The sequence below is a fragment of the Gymnodraco acuticeps genome, unplaced genomic scaffold, assembly GCF_902827175.1.
Source record: "Gymnodraco acuticeps unplaced genomic scaffold, fGymAcu1.1, whole genome shotgun sequence".
Lineage (NCBI taxonomy): Eukaryota > Metazoa > Chordata > Actinopteri > Perciformes > Bathydraconidae > Gymnodraco > Gymnodraco acuticeps.
The window spans coordinates 1-17,313 of record NW_022992235.1 but is presented as its reverse complement, the minus strand read 5'-3'; the positions used below and the strand labels follow the sequence as shown (position 1 = coordinate 17,313).

Below are 17,313 nucleotides of genomic sequence, written 5' to 3'. Positions count from 1 at the left end.
TGGTTATAAAAAGCACATAATGTTGCCCTGAGCTTTGATACCCAGCTCTTCTGATCAAAGTGTATCTTTAATGTTTTTTATCAAGACTAATGGAAACAATTAAATCAGGTCCCAGACCATTTCATTCAGACATTTTTGTTCATTATTTAACTTTTCTAACAATATACAGAGTTGTATCTACAGTGCAGACATTAGCCAAAGTCAATGGTGCGTTCAAATGCATCTCAGATGGTGACATTTCCTGAGTTTGGAAGTATCTATTTCTGATTTTGTTTTATTTATGGGCTTTAAATTATAATATTGGAACAAAACATCGAAGCTACAAGGATGACTCCTTACATTGTACTCCTTACAGCTTTAAAACAAAATGTCAATATCTGTTACAGAGTTGTTGAAACAGCCGGACGTTTACCTGACTTTTCCAACTCCTTTTTCAGATGTATTCGAACACCTAGTGCAGTGATTCTCAAATGGGGGTACGCGGACCCCTAGGGGTACGTTGGGGTACTGCAGGGGGTACGTGAGATTTAAAAAAAAGAAATAATAAACTTTTTTTATTAAAAACATGCATGATTACAAAAATATTCTTAGTACAATAAGTTGAATAGAAAACACAATTGTATATAAAATATTCCTAGAACCACCAAGGGGGTCCTCATATAAACATGTCAAATGTGTGTATTGTATTTTATAGTTTTTCACAATATATCATTTTGTTCATTAGTTTTTTAAACATATATATTACTTCAGTTTATAAAAACGTTATTTTTTTTCATGCATAAAATGAAAATATCCTTAGTTTGTTGTAATTCATGCATGAAGGAGTTAATAAATCACACACTGAGGGAACATCACTATATTGTAATTATTTATATAGGCTTTTTCGATCAAAAATGTTGGGGGTCGGTCAGGGGGTACTTGGCTGAGAAGATGTTTCAAAGGGGGAACATTACTGAAAAGAGTTTGAGAAGCACTGCTTTAGGAGGAGATTCAGGTGATAAGGGGGGGGGGGGTTACCTCCTTGTTCAGATGTATTCGAACACCTAGTGAAAGCAGCATATCTTGCAATGTTAAAGAAAGTCAAAAATAAGTTGTGTGCCACGTTGTGATCCGGATCCACTCGAAAATGTAATTTGGCTTTTCCTCGGCTTACGGTACAGCCTTCCACCAAGTTTGATGAAAGTCACACTGCTAGTTTTTTTATGATCCTGCTGACAAAACAAATCGAAAACCTCTTCCTTGATGAAGGTAATAAAAAAGAGTATTAAGGTGGGACAAACAAATTATAAAAGTACCCGACAGCAATAGATGGAATACAATAAATAATCAGTGTTTCATATAATTAGTCCAAACAAAGTGTAGACATTTGCTGTTTAAAAAATCCCTAAACATTAGATATACAGTTCCTGAATTACCATAAGTCTTGTTGTTGACCCTTACATTTCTAACACACCTCCTTTTTCCTCTCCTTCCTCCCTCCCTCCTCAGGCTAAGGAGCCCAAAGCAGTGATCAAAGTGGACACCATCAACGCCACCTTCCAGCCGGAGAAGATCGGAAACCCCAACGGCCTGCAGATCACCTACCTCAAAGACTACAGCACGCGCAACTTCTTCGTCTACCACGACAACGGAAAGGTCTGCTCTTCTTCATGTCTCTTCTACATCAACATGTGTCCCCTCTTCTTCATGTCTCTTCTACATCAACATGTGTCCCCTCTTCTCCATGTCTCTTCTACATCAACATGTGTCCCCTCTTCTTCATGTCTCTTCTACATCAACATGTGTCCCCTCTTCTTCATGTCTCTTCTACATCAACATGTGTCCCCTCTTCTTCATGTCTCTCCTACATCAACATGTGTCCCCTCTTCTTCATGTCTCTCCTACATCAACATGTGTCCCCTCTTCAGGTAACCCCCCCCTTATCACCTGAATCTCCTCCTAGAGCACCATTGAGTTCTTTGTAACCAAATCTCTCTCAGAGGGGCGTGGGGAGGGGCTCCTTATTTTCATCTAAAGTAACAGACAGAGAATCAGCACTTTGGAAACAGGGCTGAAACAGAGGGGATTGTGGGTAATGCTGCAATGCATGATGTGTTTGGTGTTTCAGCCAATCAGAGACAGGCTCTGGATATATCTGAGAGCTGTGATATATTGATGAAAAACTGTATAATAGGGGACCTTTAAGAAAATGTCTTGCCAGTGATGCAGATGGAGGACTGTAAAAATGTGATCGACCTTTCTTAAACAAGATCAACTTTTAGATTATCATTATTATTTGTAATTACTTGCACATCTCAAAACATTCTCTTGCACTATTTATCTGTTGTATTTGTTCTATGTCCCATATATATATTCATGTATTTATTTCAACAAGGACCATGCATACAAATACATTAATCTCAGAGAAGAGAAGAATGAATGCTGCCAGATTTGAGCTAATAGCTCATTTCCATCTGCAGTCCTTCGTTGCATTGTTGGAAGAGCCTGGGACTTAAGTTTGTGATATGCCATATCTACACTGTAGCTACTGTGCACATGATGATAACGCCTTGAGTCTTTAATTATGTTTCCATCACATAAAGGATGTGTTGAAAACTAGATATTTGGTGCTTTTGGGGCGAGTCTCTAGACCAGGGGTGTCAAACTCAAGGCCCGGGGGCCAAATCCGGGCCCACGACTTCATTTCATGTGGCCCCACAAGAGCTTGCAAAAAATATGATATGTTTATTATGTGTTACATGCTACTTTACAGAAGCACGTTGCCAATAAACTACATGTCCCACAATGCATCTCAGAATTTGACTTTTCTTTTTTTAAATGTAACTTTTCTTTCAAAATGTCACTTAATTTTTTTATTTTGACTTTTCTTTTTACATCATTTTGTGACATTCTCACTGAAGAGACTTGCAATTATTTGCCCTAGACTTCTGCTTTCAGACGTAGTTAATTATGAAGTTATTACCCGATCCGATAATAATCCAATGCAGAGGCAATAAGGTAATATAATACATTATTTTATATATATTAAATATTCATATATGCATTTTTATATAGTCTTAAAGTTACAACCGGCCCTTTGAGTGCAACCTTAATGCTAATGTGGCCCGCAATGAAATTGAGTTTGACCCCCCTGCTCTAGACCCTTTTAGAAACCATCAGAATCAGAAAGAGGTTTATTGACTTGGTGTTGTGGTGCAGATATCATTTAACCTACAAATAAAACTACAATTTAAAACACAGATAATCCCTCGTGGGGAAATTGTTTCTCTGCATTTGACCCATCCTAGTGTTAGGAGCAGTGTGCTGCCATTTTGAACGGCGCCCGGGGAGCCGTGTAGGGAACGGTGCCTTGCTCAGGGACACCTCGGTAGCACTTGGTCTTTCCGGGACTTGAACTGGTGACCTTCCAGTTGCCAAGCCAAGTCCCTATCGACTTCACCACCACCACCCCGATAGATAGAAAACTATTTTAATAAAATATAGCAGTATTTACATTGAATATGGTTGAAATCGTAGAATTGGAATTAAATATGTGCAGTAGTGAAAAACAAAATATTGTATACATTGTTTGCATCCGTACCAATTTGCCCCTGCTGATAGAATCCATCAGCTGTTACATCCGAGCTCTTCATCTACTGTTCTCTGTTATTGCATGAATACACAGTGCAATATGTGAAGTATGTCTGTGTGTCAGGTCGAGAAGTTATTTCACATAAATAGACACAGCATCCAATCTTTTGCAAAAGTGTTTTAATATAGAAAAATGTGGAAGTTATTGAAATGATTAATGACTAGCTGGTGAGTTTTAGTTCTTGTTTTAAGACATAAAAAGACAACTTTTGGTTTCGAAAATCTATTTATCTCTGGGTTATTTTAATATGTTGTTACTTCCCCCTATATTCTTAGAAGAGTATCTTTCCTCACTTGTTTCTCTCCGCCTCTGTGTGTCTTCATCAGGAGATCGTGGACTGGTTTAATACGATTCGAGCGGTTCAGCTTCACTATCTAATGGTGGCCTTCCCCGGGGCGACAGATGCTGAGGTGAACACACACACTCACACTCACACACACACACACACACTCATACTCACACACACACACACACACACACACACACACACACACACACTCATACTCACACACACACACACACACACACACACACACACTCACACTCACACACACACACACACACACACACTCATACTCACACACACACACACACACACACACACACACACACACACACTCACACTCACATGCTCACGCTCACACACTCATACTCACACACACACACACACACACCACACACACTCACACTCACACTCACACGCTCACACACACACACACACACACACACCATGTATACATCACTTCAGGGGACATTACATTGACTTACATGCATTTCCTGGAGACTTATCCTAACCTTAACCATAACCAACACATGCCTAACCCTAACCCTAACCAAGTATTCACCCTAAAATTAATGATTCCCCTCATGGGGACCTTCATTTTGTCCCCATAAGGGAGGCGAGTCCCCACACGTGACTGTGTAGACAGATTTAGGTCCCCACAAGTATAGTAATGCTAGGCCACACACACACACACACAAACACACACCACACACACACACACACACAAACACACACACACACACACACACACACACATACACACTCACACTCACACACACACACACTCACACACACACTCACACAGTAGGTATTTGAAAAACTCCTACCGTAGATGCTAAGCTTTTATTTAATATATGTGCCAGTGAGATGCTAAAACTGAGCTGGAGATAATTCATTACTGTTTTTATACTATGTGTACAAGCATTTTGTTTAGCAACTGGACACTCAGCACCGAAACTCTTTGTATCCTCAGGGCTATTCTTAATTTCTTGTCTTTGCTTCTTGTTTTCAGCTGGTACACAAACTCACCCGGAACTTTCTGAAGGAAGGATTCATGGAAAAGACCGGCCCCAGGGCGAGTGACTACTTTAAAGTAGAGACAATACATACTGATATACACCTGAACATCAGCAGGAGAGGACTCTTTAAAGTAGAGACACTACATACTGATATACACCTGAACATCAGCAGGAGAGGACTCTTTAAAGTAGAGACAATACATACTGATATACACCTGAACATCAGCAGGAGAGGACTCTTTAAAGTAGAGACACTACATACTGATATACACCTGAACATCAGCAGGAGAGGACTCTTTAAAGTAGAGACACTACATACTGATATACACCTGAACATCAGCAGGAGAGGACTCTTTAAAGTAGAGACACTACATACTGATATACACCTGAACATCAGCAGGAGAGGACTCTTTAAAGTAGAGACACTACATACTGATATACACCTGAACATCAGCAGGAGAGGACTCTTCAAAGTAGAGACACTACATACTGATATACACCTGAACATCAGCAGGAGAGGACTCTTTAAAGTAGAGACAATACATACTGATATACACCTGAACATCAGCAGGAGAGGACTCTTTAAAGTAGAGACAATACATACTGATATACACCTGAACATCAGCAGGAGAGGACTCTTTAAAGTAGAGACACTACATACTGATATACACCTGAACATCAGCAGGAGAGGACTCTTTAAAGTAGAGACACTACATACTGATATACACCTGAACATCAGCAGGAGAGGACTCTTTAAAGTAGAGACAATACATACTGATATACACCTGAACATCAGCAGGAGAGGACTCTTTAAAGTAGAGACACTACATACTGATATACACCTGAACATCAGCAGGAGAGGACTCTTTAAAGTAGAGACACTACATACTGATATACACCTGAACATCAGCAGGAGAGGACTCTTTAAAGTAGAGACACTACATACTGATACACACCTGAACATTAGCAGGAGAGGACTCTTTAAAGTAGAGACACTACATACTGATATACACCTGAACATCAGCAGGAGAGGACTCTTTAAAGTAGAGACACTACATACTGATATACACCTGAACATCAGCAGGAGAGGACTCTTTAAAGTAGAGACACTACATACTGATATACACCTGAACATCAGCAGGAGAGGACTCTTTAAAGTAGAGACACTACATACTGATATACACCTGAACATCAGCAGGAGAGGACTCTTTAAAGTAGAGACACTACATACTGATACACACCTGAACATTAGCAGGAGAGGACTCTTTAAAGTAGAGACACTACATACTGATATACACCTGAACATCAGCAGGAGAGGACTCTTTAAAGTAGAGACACTACATACTGATATACACCTGAACATCAGCAGGAGAGGACTCTTTAAAGTAGAGACACTACATACTGATATACACCTGAACATCAGCAGGAGAGGACTCTTTAAAGTAGAGACACTACATACTGATATACACCTGAACATCAGCAGGAGAGGACTTTTTAAAGTAGAGACACTACATACTGATATACACCTGAACATCAGCAGGAGAGGACTCTTTAAAGTAGAGACACTACATACTGATATACACCTGCACATCAGCAGGAGAGGACTCTTTAAAGTAGAGACACTACATACTGATATACACCTGAACATCAACAGGAGAGGACTCTTTAAATACAGATGTAATAAAATGCAGACATATGTTGGAACTAAGTGTACACAGAAAGAGGCATTTTTACATCAGAATCCAGTTACTTTCTCTCAGACAGCTACACACACAGTAACCTGATCCTCGAGGAAACAGCCGCTTCAGTATTCAGACACACTCTCAGTTTAATCTCTGTGTCAGGCGGTGAGATGAAAGGAGCCACTAACTCACCGCTTTGGGACGATTCGCTAAACGAACGTCATCATTCATTTCCTCGCGCACCTATGAGACATATTTGGGGAAGGAGTCACAGAAGACTGTTTGCTACGAGGAAATCAAACACTTCTATGAAGACTCTTTGGCTGCAGATTGGGACCTGAGCGTCCTTTTTGTTCAAAGCTCGGCTCTCTAAAGCTGCTTCAATAAACTCTCAGAAGGTGTAGCGTTTTATTCAATAGCTTTCACCTAACCTGCTGAAATGAGTTCAACTTTCAATTTAGCCATTTTGAATTCAGTGTCAGAGTGTTATGCCTCACAAACATTCAGAGAGTGTTAGTATGGAGCACAAGTAGAACATCCTGATATAAAATGTAAGACTTATTTCAGGTTTGATGCACTTGTAATGCTCCATGGTTATTTATAAAGGAATACTAAGTACTGATTTATAAAACGGAAAGTATTCTTGACCAAGTGGTTAAATTAGGCTGTTAAGAGATTCCGTATCAGTCAAGTTAAACATGAATACAAATCCCTGCAGCACACAATCATTGCTTTTTTGTCAGGGTCTCCATCTATTTTCAATTTTTAAATATTGCATTAATCCAAACAAGTGTATTATATTGCTGAAACAATGTGTCTCCAACTGTCCAGTAGAAATCAATCAAATGCAATTACCCTGATTGATATCTTTTTTATATTGATGATCCTTATCTGCAGCCACCGCCACTTTAATAATCAATAGTCTTACACAAAGTAGCAGGAGAGCGTGACTCATGAATCCCTCATCCCAAAAAGTCAAGTTAAAAAGACGAGGAAGACAGTATGACTCACCTATTTAATTAAAAGCGAGACACACACAACACCTCCAGTGCTATTACAATACTGCCTTGTGTCTCTCTCGGTGTTTCTCTGTCTCTCTGTCTGACTGTCTGTTCCTCGGCTCTCCTTACAGCATACTGAAGGCTTCAAGAAGCGCTGGTTCACTCTGGACCAAAGGAGACTCATGTACTTCAAAGATCCTCTGGTATGGCATCTCTTCACACACCTACACACATCACAGAGACTTCAGTGTGTCAGTTTATATTCAGGCCTAAATTGATACAACACAAAGGTGGGACCAAGAGAAAGCTTTGCTAAAATCCCAATTAAGTCCAAAGACAAGAATGATGGGTCCAAAGTAATCAGACAAGTCCCAAACAAAGACAGACACGTCTCAAGTAAAGAGAGACTATGGTACTTGTGTTCCTTTTCCTGATCCCAACCTACCATCAACAATGCTACTGTATGATGCAGAGCTGGGACCAAACTTGCAAATCATAATTAAGTCTCAAGTCCAAAATCGAGACGGACAAGTCCCAATTCAAGAATGATGTGTCTCAAGTAAAGACAGAATTGTCTCAAGTAAATACAGTCTAGTCGCAAGTCTAGAGAAAAGGGTCCTCACTGACAAGTTCCAATTAAAGACATACAAGTCCCAAGACATGATAGACTAGTCCAAAGTTGCCCACGTCAAGAATGGGAAGTCCTAACTCAAGAGTGAGTAAACCCAAGTTAAGACGGACTAGTTCCAACTAAAAACAGAAGTAAAGTCCAGAGTTTATAATAAGCCATGTTTTAATATTTGGGCACTAAAGTCGAGTCGAAAATCACACGTCATTTTTGTATTAATTTTGTCTAGTTGCTTCTTAAGTCATATTTATAACCCGAGTCCATGACATGTGATTCAAGTCTCTGCTTGAAGGTATTCCAGTGCTCATATAAAATGATATAAATAAGTATGCAGAGTGGGAGGAGGGGGGACATTAAGCATGACTCAGTGGGGAGTGTCTGATGTAAAGTAAGGTGCTTTCATAACCTTGTTATACATGTGGCCTTTTGCCATGACCTCACTGTATATTGTGGTGGCGTCTTGATCCTTGTCTACAATTTAATAGCCACCTCTATCGGGGTTTTGACGTGTCTCTCTTTGACAAACAATTCAGCGGAGATCGTAGTTGAATCAGATGAGCTTTATTCATTGATCCACACGGCATAGAAACAGGAGGACACATTTCTTCGCTTCATAGTCACTCAAAGTGTATCATTTTCCAAAGTAACAAAAAGAACACGGTCAAAATACTTTTCCGTTTCCCCGTCTATCACCCTCAGCTGTGTCCCATCAACCTACCATATATAGGCATAGCCATGCACGTGACGCACATATCACAAATAATAAGTGAGCCTTAAATGAATGCATTTTAAACCATAATGTGACAAAAATAGCCGATAATTTACAGTATAATCTAATTTATATTATTATTAAGCCTAACATTCAGACAATAATAACAAAAGGTAAAATGGCTCTAACAGTATAGATGGCCTTAAAAGGAAGTGAAACGCTAATAATTTAGAGTTGCTTAACGCTGTAAACTACACTGGGAACTTCCACAGACAACTCTATGTGTTAGACTTTATCTGATGCTTGAGACATTGTGAAAGTTAGATTCTGACTCACAGTTTTTATCACCGAGACTTTCCTTCAGCGGGGGCGGCACAGATTGCCCAACACTTGGCTAAATGCAGATCAGATAGCCTAGCATGATTAGCTCAGCTGATGCAATAGTTCAATGGAGAGGTGCAATAATTATAGGTGACCGAAATGTCCAACTTCCCCTGAGAGTGTAACACAAGAAACTGGTAGATGAAAGGAAGAGGAAGTCTAGTGAAGTTGTGTCGACTGGGAATATGTGGTTTGATGTTGGGTTTACAATGAGGCACTGTGTATGCCATTTGTTCAGACTTTCTGAGAACAAAGGGAGATTTATTTGGGATGTTTAAGCAGTGTCAGCTTGTGGTTATAACACTTCAAAGGTAATTGTTTTAAAGATGATCATGCAATAGTTACATTCAAGGGAAATTGCTGAATGTCCTCTGAAAAAAAGGCTAACAATAAAATGTACACATGTAAAAATGCAAGAAAATAATCTGTCTATAATTTACGTTGTAATCATAAATCTGGGTTTTCAGTTGTATTATTAAATTGAAAATGAGAGGAATTTCAGTCTGGACCAAAGAGGTGGTCCGACCTAGCAATCCAAAAAAGCTACGCAGCTAGCAAGGCTGGTAACGTTGTTTGAGAGCTGAGCCTTAACCTAAAGAAAAACAACACTCATGATGTGTCTCATTCAGAACACTGCCATCTCATATACTGTGAACATTTGCAGTGTGTGAAGGTTGACCAGGTAGCGTTGTCTTAAATCAGGGTCAATTCAACTTTAAATGTAGCCTACAATGAGCTCTTATTATCAACTTGGCCTACTTTCATTCATTTCTCCATTGAAAAACTGGCTCAACTTACCCCACGGCCCGTGCTTCACTTTACCCCACAGCCACCATTTTAGAACAAATAGCCTAGCATTACAATTCAGATTCATCTTTAGCTTAATTATTCACATGGTTTGATACGCTGCCAACACATCAACATAGACAATATATGTGTTTAAACCTGGACACTTTTTTTTAACATGACAGCCGATATAGCTGACATCTAGAACATTTACTTTGACATGAGAAATGGGAGGAGCTTGCATAATTTCTGGTCACTTGATTATAACTATAAGGCGTTGCCTGGTTACAGGGGGTGGTTCAACTTACCACTGGCTCAACTTACCCCCTTCTCCCCTATGTAGTTTTACTCATGGTGCATTTTGCCATACTTTGCATTAAAACGCACTTATGCACTTTAAAGTAGTACAGAAGTACACAAATGTAGACACTGTATAGTATTTTTTGATCACACCTCCCTGTATTCCAAAGTCTTCAGCTGACCTATGTTCATACTCCAGTAGGACTCAGATGAGGATGTTGCACTTTTCCTTTTCCTTGTACATGTGATGTTTTGGTGTTGTTGTTTTGTTTCTTTCCGCTAACTGTCAAGTGGGAACTAAGTTTTTTTTTGTACGTTTTTGTGTTTCTCTTATTTTCCTACAATACTGTTATGTTTGGCTGTGAATAAGAAAATATGAAGGACAGACAATCTATTTATTATTTTTGAGAAAGGGGCAGGTAATATAAGATTATTTTCTTCTCCCTGCTCCTTTTTGGGTACGGTGTGTTTATAGAGACATGTTTTGTAAATAATTATTATACATACAAAATATCTCCTTTTCCCTGTCTTTGAAGGACGCCTTTGCCAAAGGTGAAGTGTTTTTGGGGAACAAGGACCACGGGTACAGCGCCTCACCCGGCCTGCCCGCCGGCACACACTGCAACGGCGCCTGGCAGCACGGCGTCACCATAGAAACGCCCGACCGCGGCTTCCTGTTCACCTGCGAGTCAGAGAGCGACCAGCAGGAGTGGCTGAAACACTTCAATGACGTCATGAATGCTGTGATGTCCCCTCAGGAGTACACAAGTAAGAGTGAAGAACTTTTTGATATAAATAAATATAAATTAGTTGTTGGCTTTTATAATAAGTTAATGATTACTTTTTAATACCTGTAGCTTTTTCTTTTACATCCAATAGCTACTCTGCTTCACAGGGGTACAACCAAATACTTAATACCCACAAAAATGAATTGGCCCTCAACTCTAATATTATTCAGCGCACAAATTAAATGACTTCTTCATCCTTAGCAGTAAAAGTGGTTGCAATGCTACATCGCTCACCTTGACTATGTTTACATGATGAAGCATAGCAGGTCATGTTTACAGATGTTCTTGTTTAGCATGTTAGCCTGCTTTATTTACTAATGAAATGTGTTGTCCAGATATATATTTTGTACGCAATAATATCTAACATCTAATCGTGCTAAACAACAAACTCATTGTAATACATTTTCCAAAAAAAACGGGAATGTCAATACAAGATATTTTGTCAATACTTTTAAAGATATTTTACTCAAAGTGCCACATCTTTAGACAAATTCAACAACCCATATAAGGAACCCTAGAACTGTGTCACTAGCTCAGCCATAAAACCAAATGTTTGGCCTTCAAATTAATCATAATGATGGATCATTTTTAGTTTTCCGTCTTGTGTTAAAGAGCTGTGCAGTCCGATACATTTATTATGTACTGCAAGAAAAGGACAAAACAGGGTTAGGGCAGGGCTATTCAATTAGTTTGGAATGGGGCCGGTTGATGAAAATGATCCAAAGCAAGGGGCCGGGAAAAAGATGACTTGAAATATGAGCAATCATATTAAGAGCTTCAGATACAGTAAATACTACAACAGCATATATTGTGTTTAATTAAGGCAAGGCAAGTTTATTTATATAGCACCTTTCAACACAAGGCAATTCAAAGTGCTTTACAAAAAACGAAAGACATTAAGAAAATGGCATTTAAAAAAACATTAAAAGAAAAAATACATGGATAAAAGTTACAGTGCAGTTTGAGATGTGAATAGTTCAATTAAAAGCAGCGGCAAAAATGTAATTAAACAACATAGCCCCAAGGCCTTTCTAGATATGAATGGCAAGTTCAGAACTCAGTAGTCAGTAGATGTGAAGCTAATCTAACCATCAACATCATTTAATTTGATTTAATTTAGGTGAAATTATCTAATTTCACGCAGAGATGCAATCAATGACAGGAGTTGTCACTACAGTAGCTAGTAGGTGGGTTCGAAACTCGAGCTCGCCGAAGTTTTCAGGCAATGTCTTCCCCTCTATCTCTCAATTTAACACCCTCTCTGGAATAACAAAAACCCCGGGGCCGCCAATTGAATAGCCCTGGTTTAGGGTATACTGAATAGTCTGCATTGGAGGGTTTTGTTCTAACTTTGGACTCTGTTTTGTGTTCAAGTGGAAGCCTTGTTCAAACACAGGCATTGATGGACCGCCTGTGGATCATCTGCTCTCATCCATCACCCTCCAGACTCTGTTCTGCACTACCTTCATCACTGATATCACCACACTGGAGCATCTTACAAGTCCCAATGCTGCCCTTTGGGGGCAGATATCCAAACAAGAGGACCGAGGCAATATTCATCGGTACATTTAAATAAGATATATAGCCAAAACATGATTTAGTTTTGCTCACATTTTTGTAGGAGTAAGAGATAGTAAAAGTTTAGTTTTGGTCTGACCCTAAGCCTAACAAATCCATTGCCCAAATCACCAATATGTTGACCAATGTTATGTTGCTTCCTACTGTTAATCACATGCATGCACAGTGCAGTTTTTAAAGGCAAATTGGTCCTCTTGTATCAAGTATTTTATGCTAGTGTACTCTGATGATTGGGTAATAAAAAAAGGCGACCATCAACAGGACAGAACTGTTTCTTCAGTCTGGGATTAAGATTTTTTTAATAAAACCAATTTTATTCATTGATTTATTTTCATGTAAACTTGTGTATCAAATGTAAAGCAGTCCAGTTCATGAGCTAGAGCTGAAACATGTTGCATAGTGTGCTGTCCACAAAGGACACAGAGATGTTCTAACCAACCTAATATCTTCAGACACACTACCTGTACAGTTTGCATCATGAATGACTTTTGTATGCAGTAGTTTTTGAACAAGTATGCCTGTTGAAGATGATCATTTGCAAATGCATAGGGATAGAAAAGCTGTACGCACTTTAAGACATTGCATGGTCTAACAGTGCCTCCATGTGGCAAACCATACCATCACTAAATCTTTGTTAAAACAATCAATGTTTCAGGTTAAATGTTTTCCTTTTCTGTTCTTTTGGTTAAAGAGGTACTCCCTTTGGGTGTTGACTTGGTGTCTTTTGTAACCCTTATGTTGTGTTCGGGTCTCCCGTGACCCGTTTCAAGTTCAAACTATATAATAACTACGCTCTAGTTTTTTTATCGGAACAAGGCTTCACGATATCCTCCACAACAGCTATATGAACACTACAAAACAGATTTTAGCCAAGTTTGAAGGTGTCTAGAAAAGTGTATAATTTAGCGTTCGGGTCTGGGGAGACCCGACAGAGTTGTTGTGGGTGACTCCGGGTCAAATTTGGCCCAATCAAGATTCATCTTTGACTTTAGACACCCCTCCCCCTTCATCCACTGTAACAATAATTTAAAACGTTGTATTGTTTTCTAATACGAGTCTATTATAGTCAGATAACGATCCACCGTCTTCACTATAGGAAATATAATGAGTGAATTTAATCACATGTTTTACTTAAATATGTTGGGTAATGTTTTTAGGGGCCATAAAATAAAATTACAACAGGATTGTACGGTTATGAATGCATAATAAGTTAGTTATGATGTAGTTAAAACAATATTGGATGATAGTCGTTATTTTTGAGTGTTTTGGACTGAGATAAATCATGAGTCAAAATTGAACCGCGAACACCAGCTTTCGAACACAACACAAGGGTTAAGGCATTTCTATGCTTGAGCATGGCTGACTGACATACCACATGAACATATTGATAATGAATAATAAAATAAATATTTCTTCTGGAAGTTGTCGAGGAATCTCTGAACGGATTTGTGCACAAATTCAGAAGTTGTGAATCATTTTTGAAAAATGTACAGTGAGCTTTTCCAAAACAAACTTTATTCCGGGCCCTAATGCATTTTTTGAATCCTATTATTATATTGGAAAGTGACATTTCCTACACCATAAACGTATACAGATTTAAGATTCTTTCACACTCAGAGAACGCAGGTGAAGTAGGTTCTTACAAGTTGTGAATATACGGTTCAAATTAAGAAGTTTTACATCTAAAACGAGCTAAAATAAAACTTTCTCTACTATGTTGTGCATAGGCAAGTGTGTGTGGTTGTGGACGACTTCCCCCACCGGTGGTTTCTGGGTGTTTAAAACTACAGAGGCCAGAGAGGAATACCTCATAAATCTATAGGTCCTCGCCAGTTTTCACCCAGGTGAGAAAGAGGTAGGACGGAGAAGAGAAAAGGAGAGAGAGTGACCATGAAAACCCCAAAGAACACAAACACTTTGGTCTTCTGTCAAACTGGGGACTTTCATGGATCCGAGCTTCATCTGTAATGGAGGTCAAAGGAGGTTAAGAAGAGCGGAGGGAAAGCGGCAACATGGATCATTTGGATGAAGCAAAGGATCTCTTCCACTTCAGGTAGAAATCTGGAGAAAATAAGTTGGACTGGATATGATACAGCTGATGATTCAACGCTATTTGAGACAAGAAAACCTATGGAGGTCACGTCAGTGGTCAGAAATGTATTGAAAGTGACTGAACTAATCCCTATAAGGAGACTCCCTGGAATCTTGTGCAACTGAAGTCGACTTCAAGCAAACCTCGCCTCGGCACTTTGTCACGATTTTGGAGAGTGGAGGGCATTAGTCCTGGGGATCACAATCGACTGGAAGCTCCTTCGAATCGTCACTGAAGCTGCTGGCATTGTTCATCTACCTTGTCTTCTTATTGGATTAAAACACATGTCACCTATCGCATATCAATGCTGTTTCTTGGCTTCACAGCTTGTATACAAGTTGGTTTTTACCTGCATTGTCTGGAAGAAATTGCTGTATTTTCTATGAGAACAAGTTTGTTTTACAGGCATGTTTTGGGACTCATTTTCGAAAATAATTACTGTATTTTCTATCAGAAGCCATCTGTTCTACACATCACAGCATGACATGTTCGTACCGACTTTAAAAGCTTTTGAAATTGAATGCAATGTCCTTGGATCTGTGAACCTGCCATGAACTGCACGACCAACGCCACCATCACTCCTCAGCTGGGCCTCGTCCTGAGCCCAGGGGCTGAAAATGGAGGGACTCAGGACAGTAGTGGTGGTGGAGGCGCTGGTGGTGGACTTTGGGTGACATCTCTACTTGGTGTAACTCTGATGTTCATGTGTGCCATGGGTGTGGCGGGCAACATGTACACGCTCGTCATCACGCGATCGGCTGCCTTGCGTAGAAATGGCTCGATGTACGTTTACATCGTCAACTTGGCTCTGGCGGATCTCCTCTACTTGTCCACCATCCCCTTCGTCGTTTGTACTTACTTCGCCCACGACTGGCTGTTCGGAGAGGCGGGATGTCGCATCCTGCTGAGCCTCGACCTCCTCACCATGCACGCCAGCGTCTTCATCCTGGTCGCTATGAGTCTTGAACGCTACCGTGCCGTGGCGAGACCTTTCAGCGCTCACAAGTCCTCGACTCGTAAACGGAGGCTAGCTGCGTGGGTTATCTGGGGGTTAGCTTTCGTGCTAACGCTCCCCATGATGGTGATGATCCGCCTCAGAGAGGGGAAACCGACCGCGAGTGGAATGGTGAAGAGGATCTGCTTCCCTACGTGGACGTATGAGGCCTTCAAGGCTTACATCACCGTGCTGTTTCTGACCAGTGTTTTAGTTCCTGGATTGATAATCGTCGGGCTATACGTGGGGCTAGCTAGCCGCTACTGGGCGGTTCAGGCTAGTTTTGGAGGCAGCAGCCGTTCTGCCAACAGGAGAGGACTCAAACAGAAAGTTGTGTCCATGATCTTCAGCATCGTGGTGGCATACTGGGCGTGTTTCCTGCCTTTCTGGGGATGGCAGCTAGCCAAACTCTTCTCTCCAGAGTCCCTCAGTGCTTTGTCTCCGGCGGCGCATAATTACGTGAATTTCTTCGTCACGTGTCTGACGTACGGGAACAGCTGCATCAATCCATTTCTTTACACTCTCCTGACCCGAAACTATAAAGACTACTTGGCGCAGAAAAGTCAGTCCGTGGGATCGAGCAGGGCTGACCCCGTGTCAGCCGTGACGACGCCACTGCAGGAACTTTAGTGGATGAATAAATACCCGCTAAGCATTGACACCCAAGTGAGACATTGGTATTGACTGTTTATCCGCCGGAGGGAGACATTTCTGTTCTAGATTCTTTGTACATAACTGGAAAGTGTCATATTTGTGAGACATCTGTCGTAGCACTATCTACAAACGTTGGCTTTGTAAAGCCGTTTAACCAGAGCTGTTAAGGATTAAGAGAAATCCAACACAGCAGGTGTTTGCTGACATAGAAATCTGTTTGGAGGCAAACGGCAAACATTTTAGCATTTTAATTTTAGAAAAAGAAGACTCATTCTCACATGTACAGGACAAATGGCTCCCAAACTATTACTGCCTCCTTGAATTATGTTAAAAAACACGATTTGATATGAACTTTAGGTTAAAAAAAATGTGGGTTCAATTGCCAGTTGTTACTTAAATACAAAAGGTTTAATAAGTTGTAAAATATGATATTTTAATAGTTTTCAATACATCTAGGGAAGAAATGCTGGCGACACAAATTCATCGTAGCACTTTGTCGCCATGGCTTTCTGATGTTTGGTGAATGCAATGAAACGTAAAGATTGTTCCTTTCCTCTCCTATCTGCCGTATCACTTTAAACACACACATGTAAAGGATATTTCATCTGCGTGCGGGGAATGTGTTTGCATCGTGCCACATTCCTCAGCCTCGAGCCACATCTTCTTTGAGTCCTCCTGCAAATTGACTTTGAAAGAGCTGCTTCATCTCACCTCTGTCGTATATACACTCTTTGCATTACCCTGTGTAATACTCTATAACCTGCTCTTTATTCATAGTGCAATAACT

At 40.1% G+C, this 17,313-nt stretch overlaps 2 protein-coding genes across 2 annotated transcripts in view; both read left to right on the top strand.

The window, feature by feature from the left end:
* Positions 1-14,207, top strand: part of zgc:92360 (uncharacterized protein LOC436988 homolog) — a 35,097-nt gene extending 20,890 nt beyond the window's left edge. Inside the window, exons 6-11 of the mRNA XM_034206253.1 lie at positions 1,489-1,635; positions 3,958-4,041; positions 4,927-4,989; positions 7,748-7,819; positions 10,957-11,188; positions 12,583-14,207. Coding sequence (XP_034062144.1) covers positions 1,489-1,635; positions 3,958-4,041; positions 4,927-4,989; positions 7,748-7,819; positions 10,957-11,188; positions 12,583-12,611 — 627 coding nt within the window. The 3' untranslated portion in view covers positions 12,612-14,207. The remainder of the gene's footprint in view (positions 1-1,488; positions 1,636-3,957; positions 4,042-4,926; positions 4,990-7,747; positions 7,820-10,956; positions 11,189-12,582) is intronic.
* Positions 14,208-14,599: 392 nt separating this feature from the next.
* Positions 14,600-16,540, top strand: LOC117539898 (urotensin-2 receptor). Its single transcript, XM_034206252.1, has one exon. It carries the CDS (start codon positions 15,399-15,401, stop codon positions 16,500-16,502), a length of 1,104 nt encoding a protein of 367 aa, XP_034062143.1. The 5' UTR covers positions 14,600-15,398; the 3' UTR covers positions 16,503-16,540.
* Positions 16,541-17,313: the final 773 nt, after the last annotated feature.

Coding starts and splice junctions, on each gene's coding strand:
- LOC117539898 (XM_034206252.1), top strand. CDS start 15,399: ATGCAATGTCCTTGGATCTGTGAACCTGCCATGAACTGCACGACCAAC.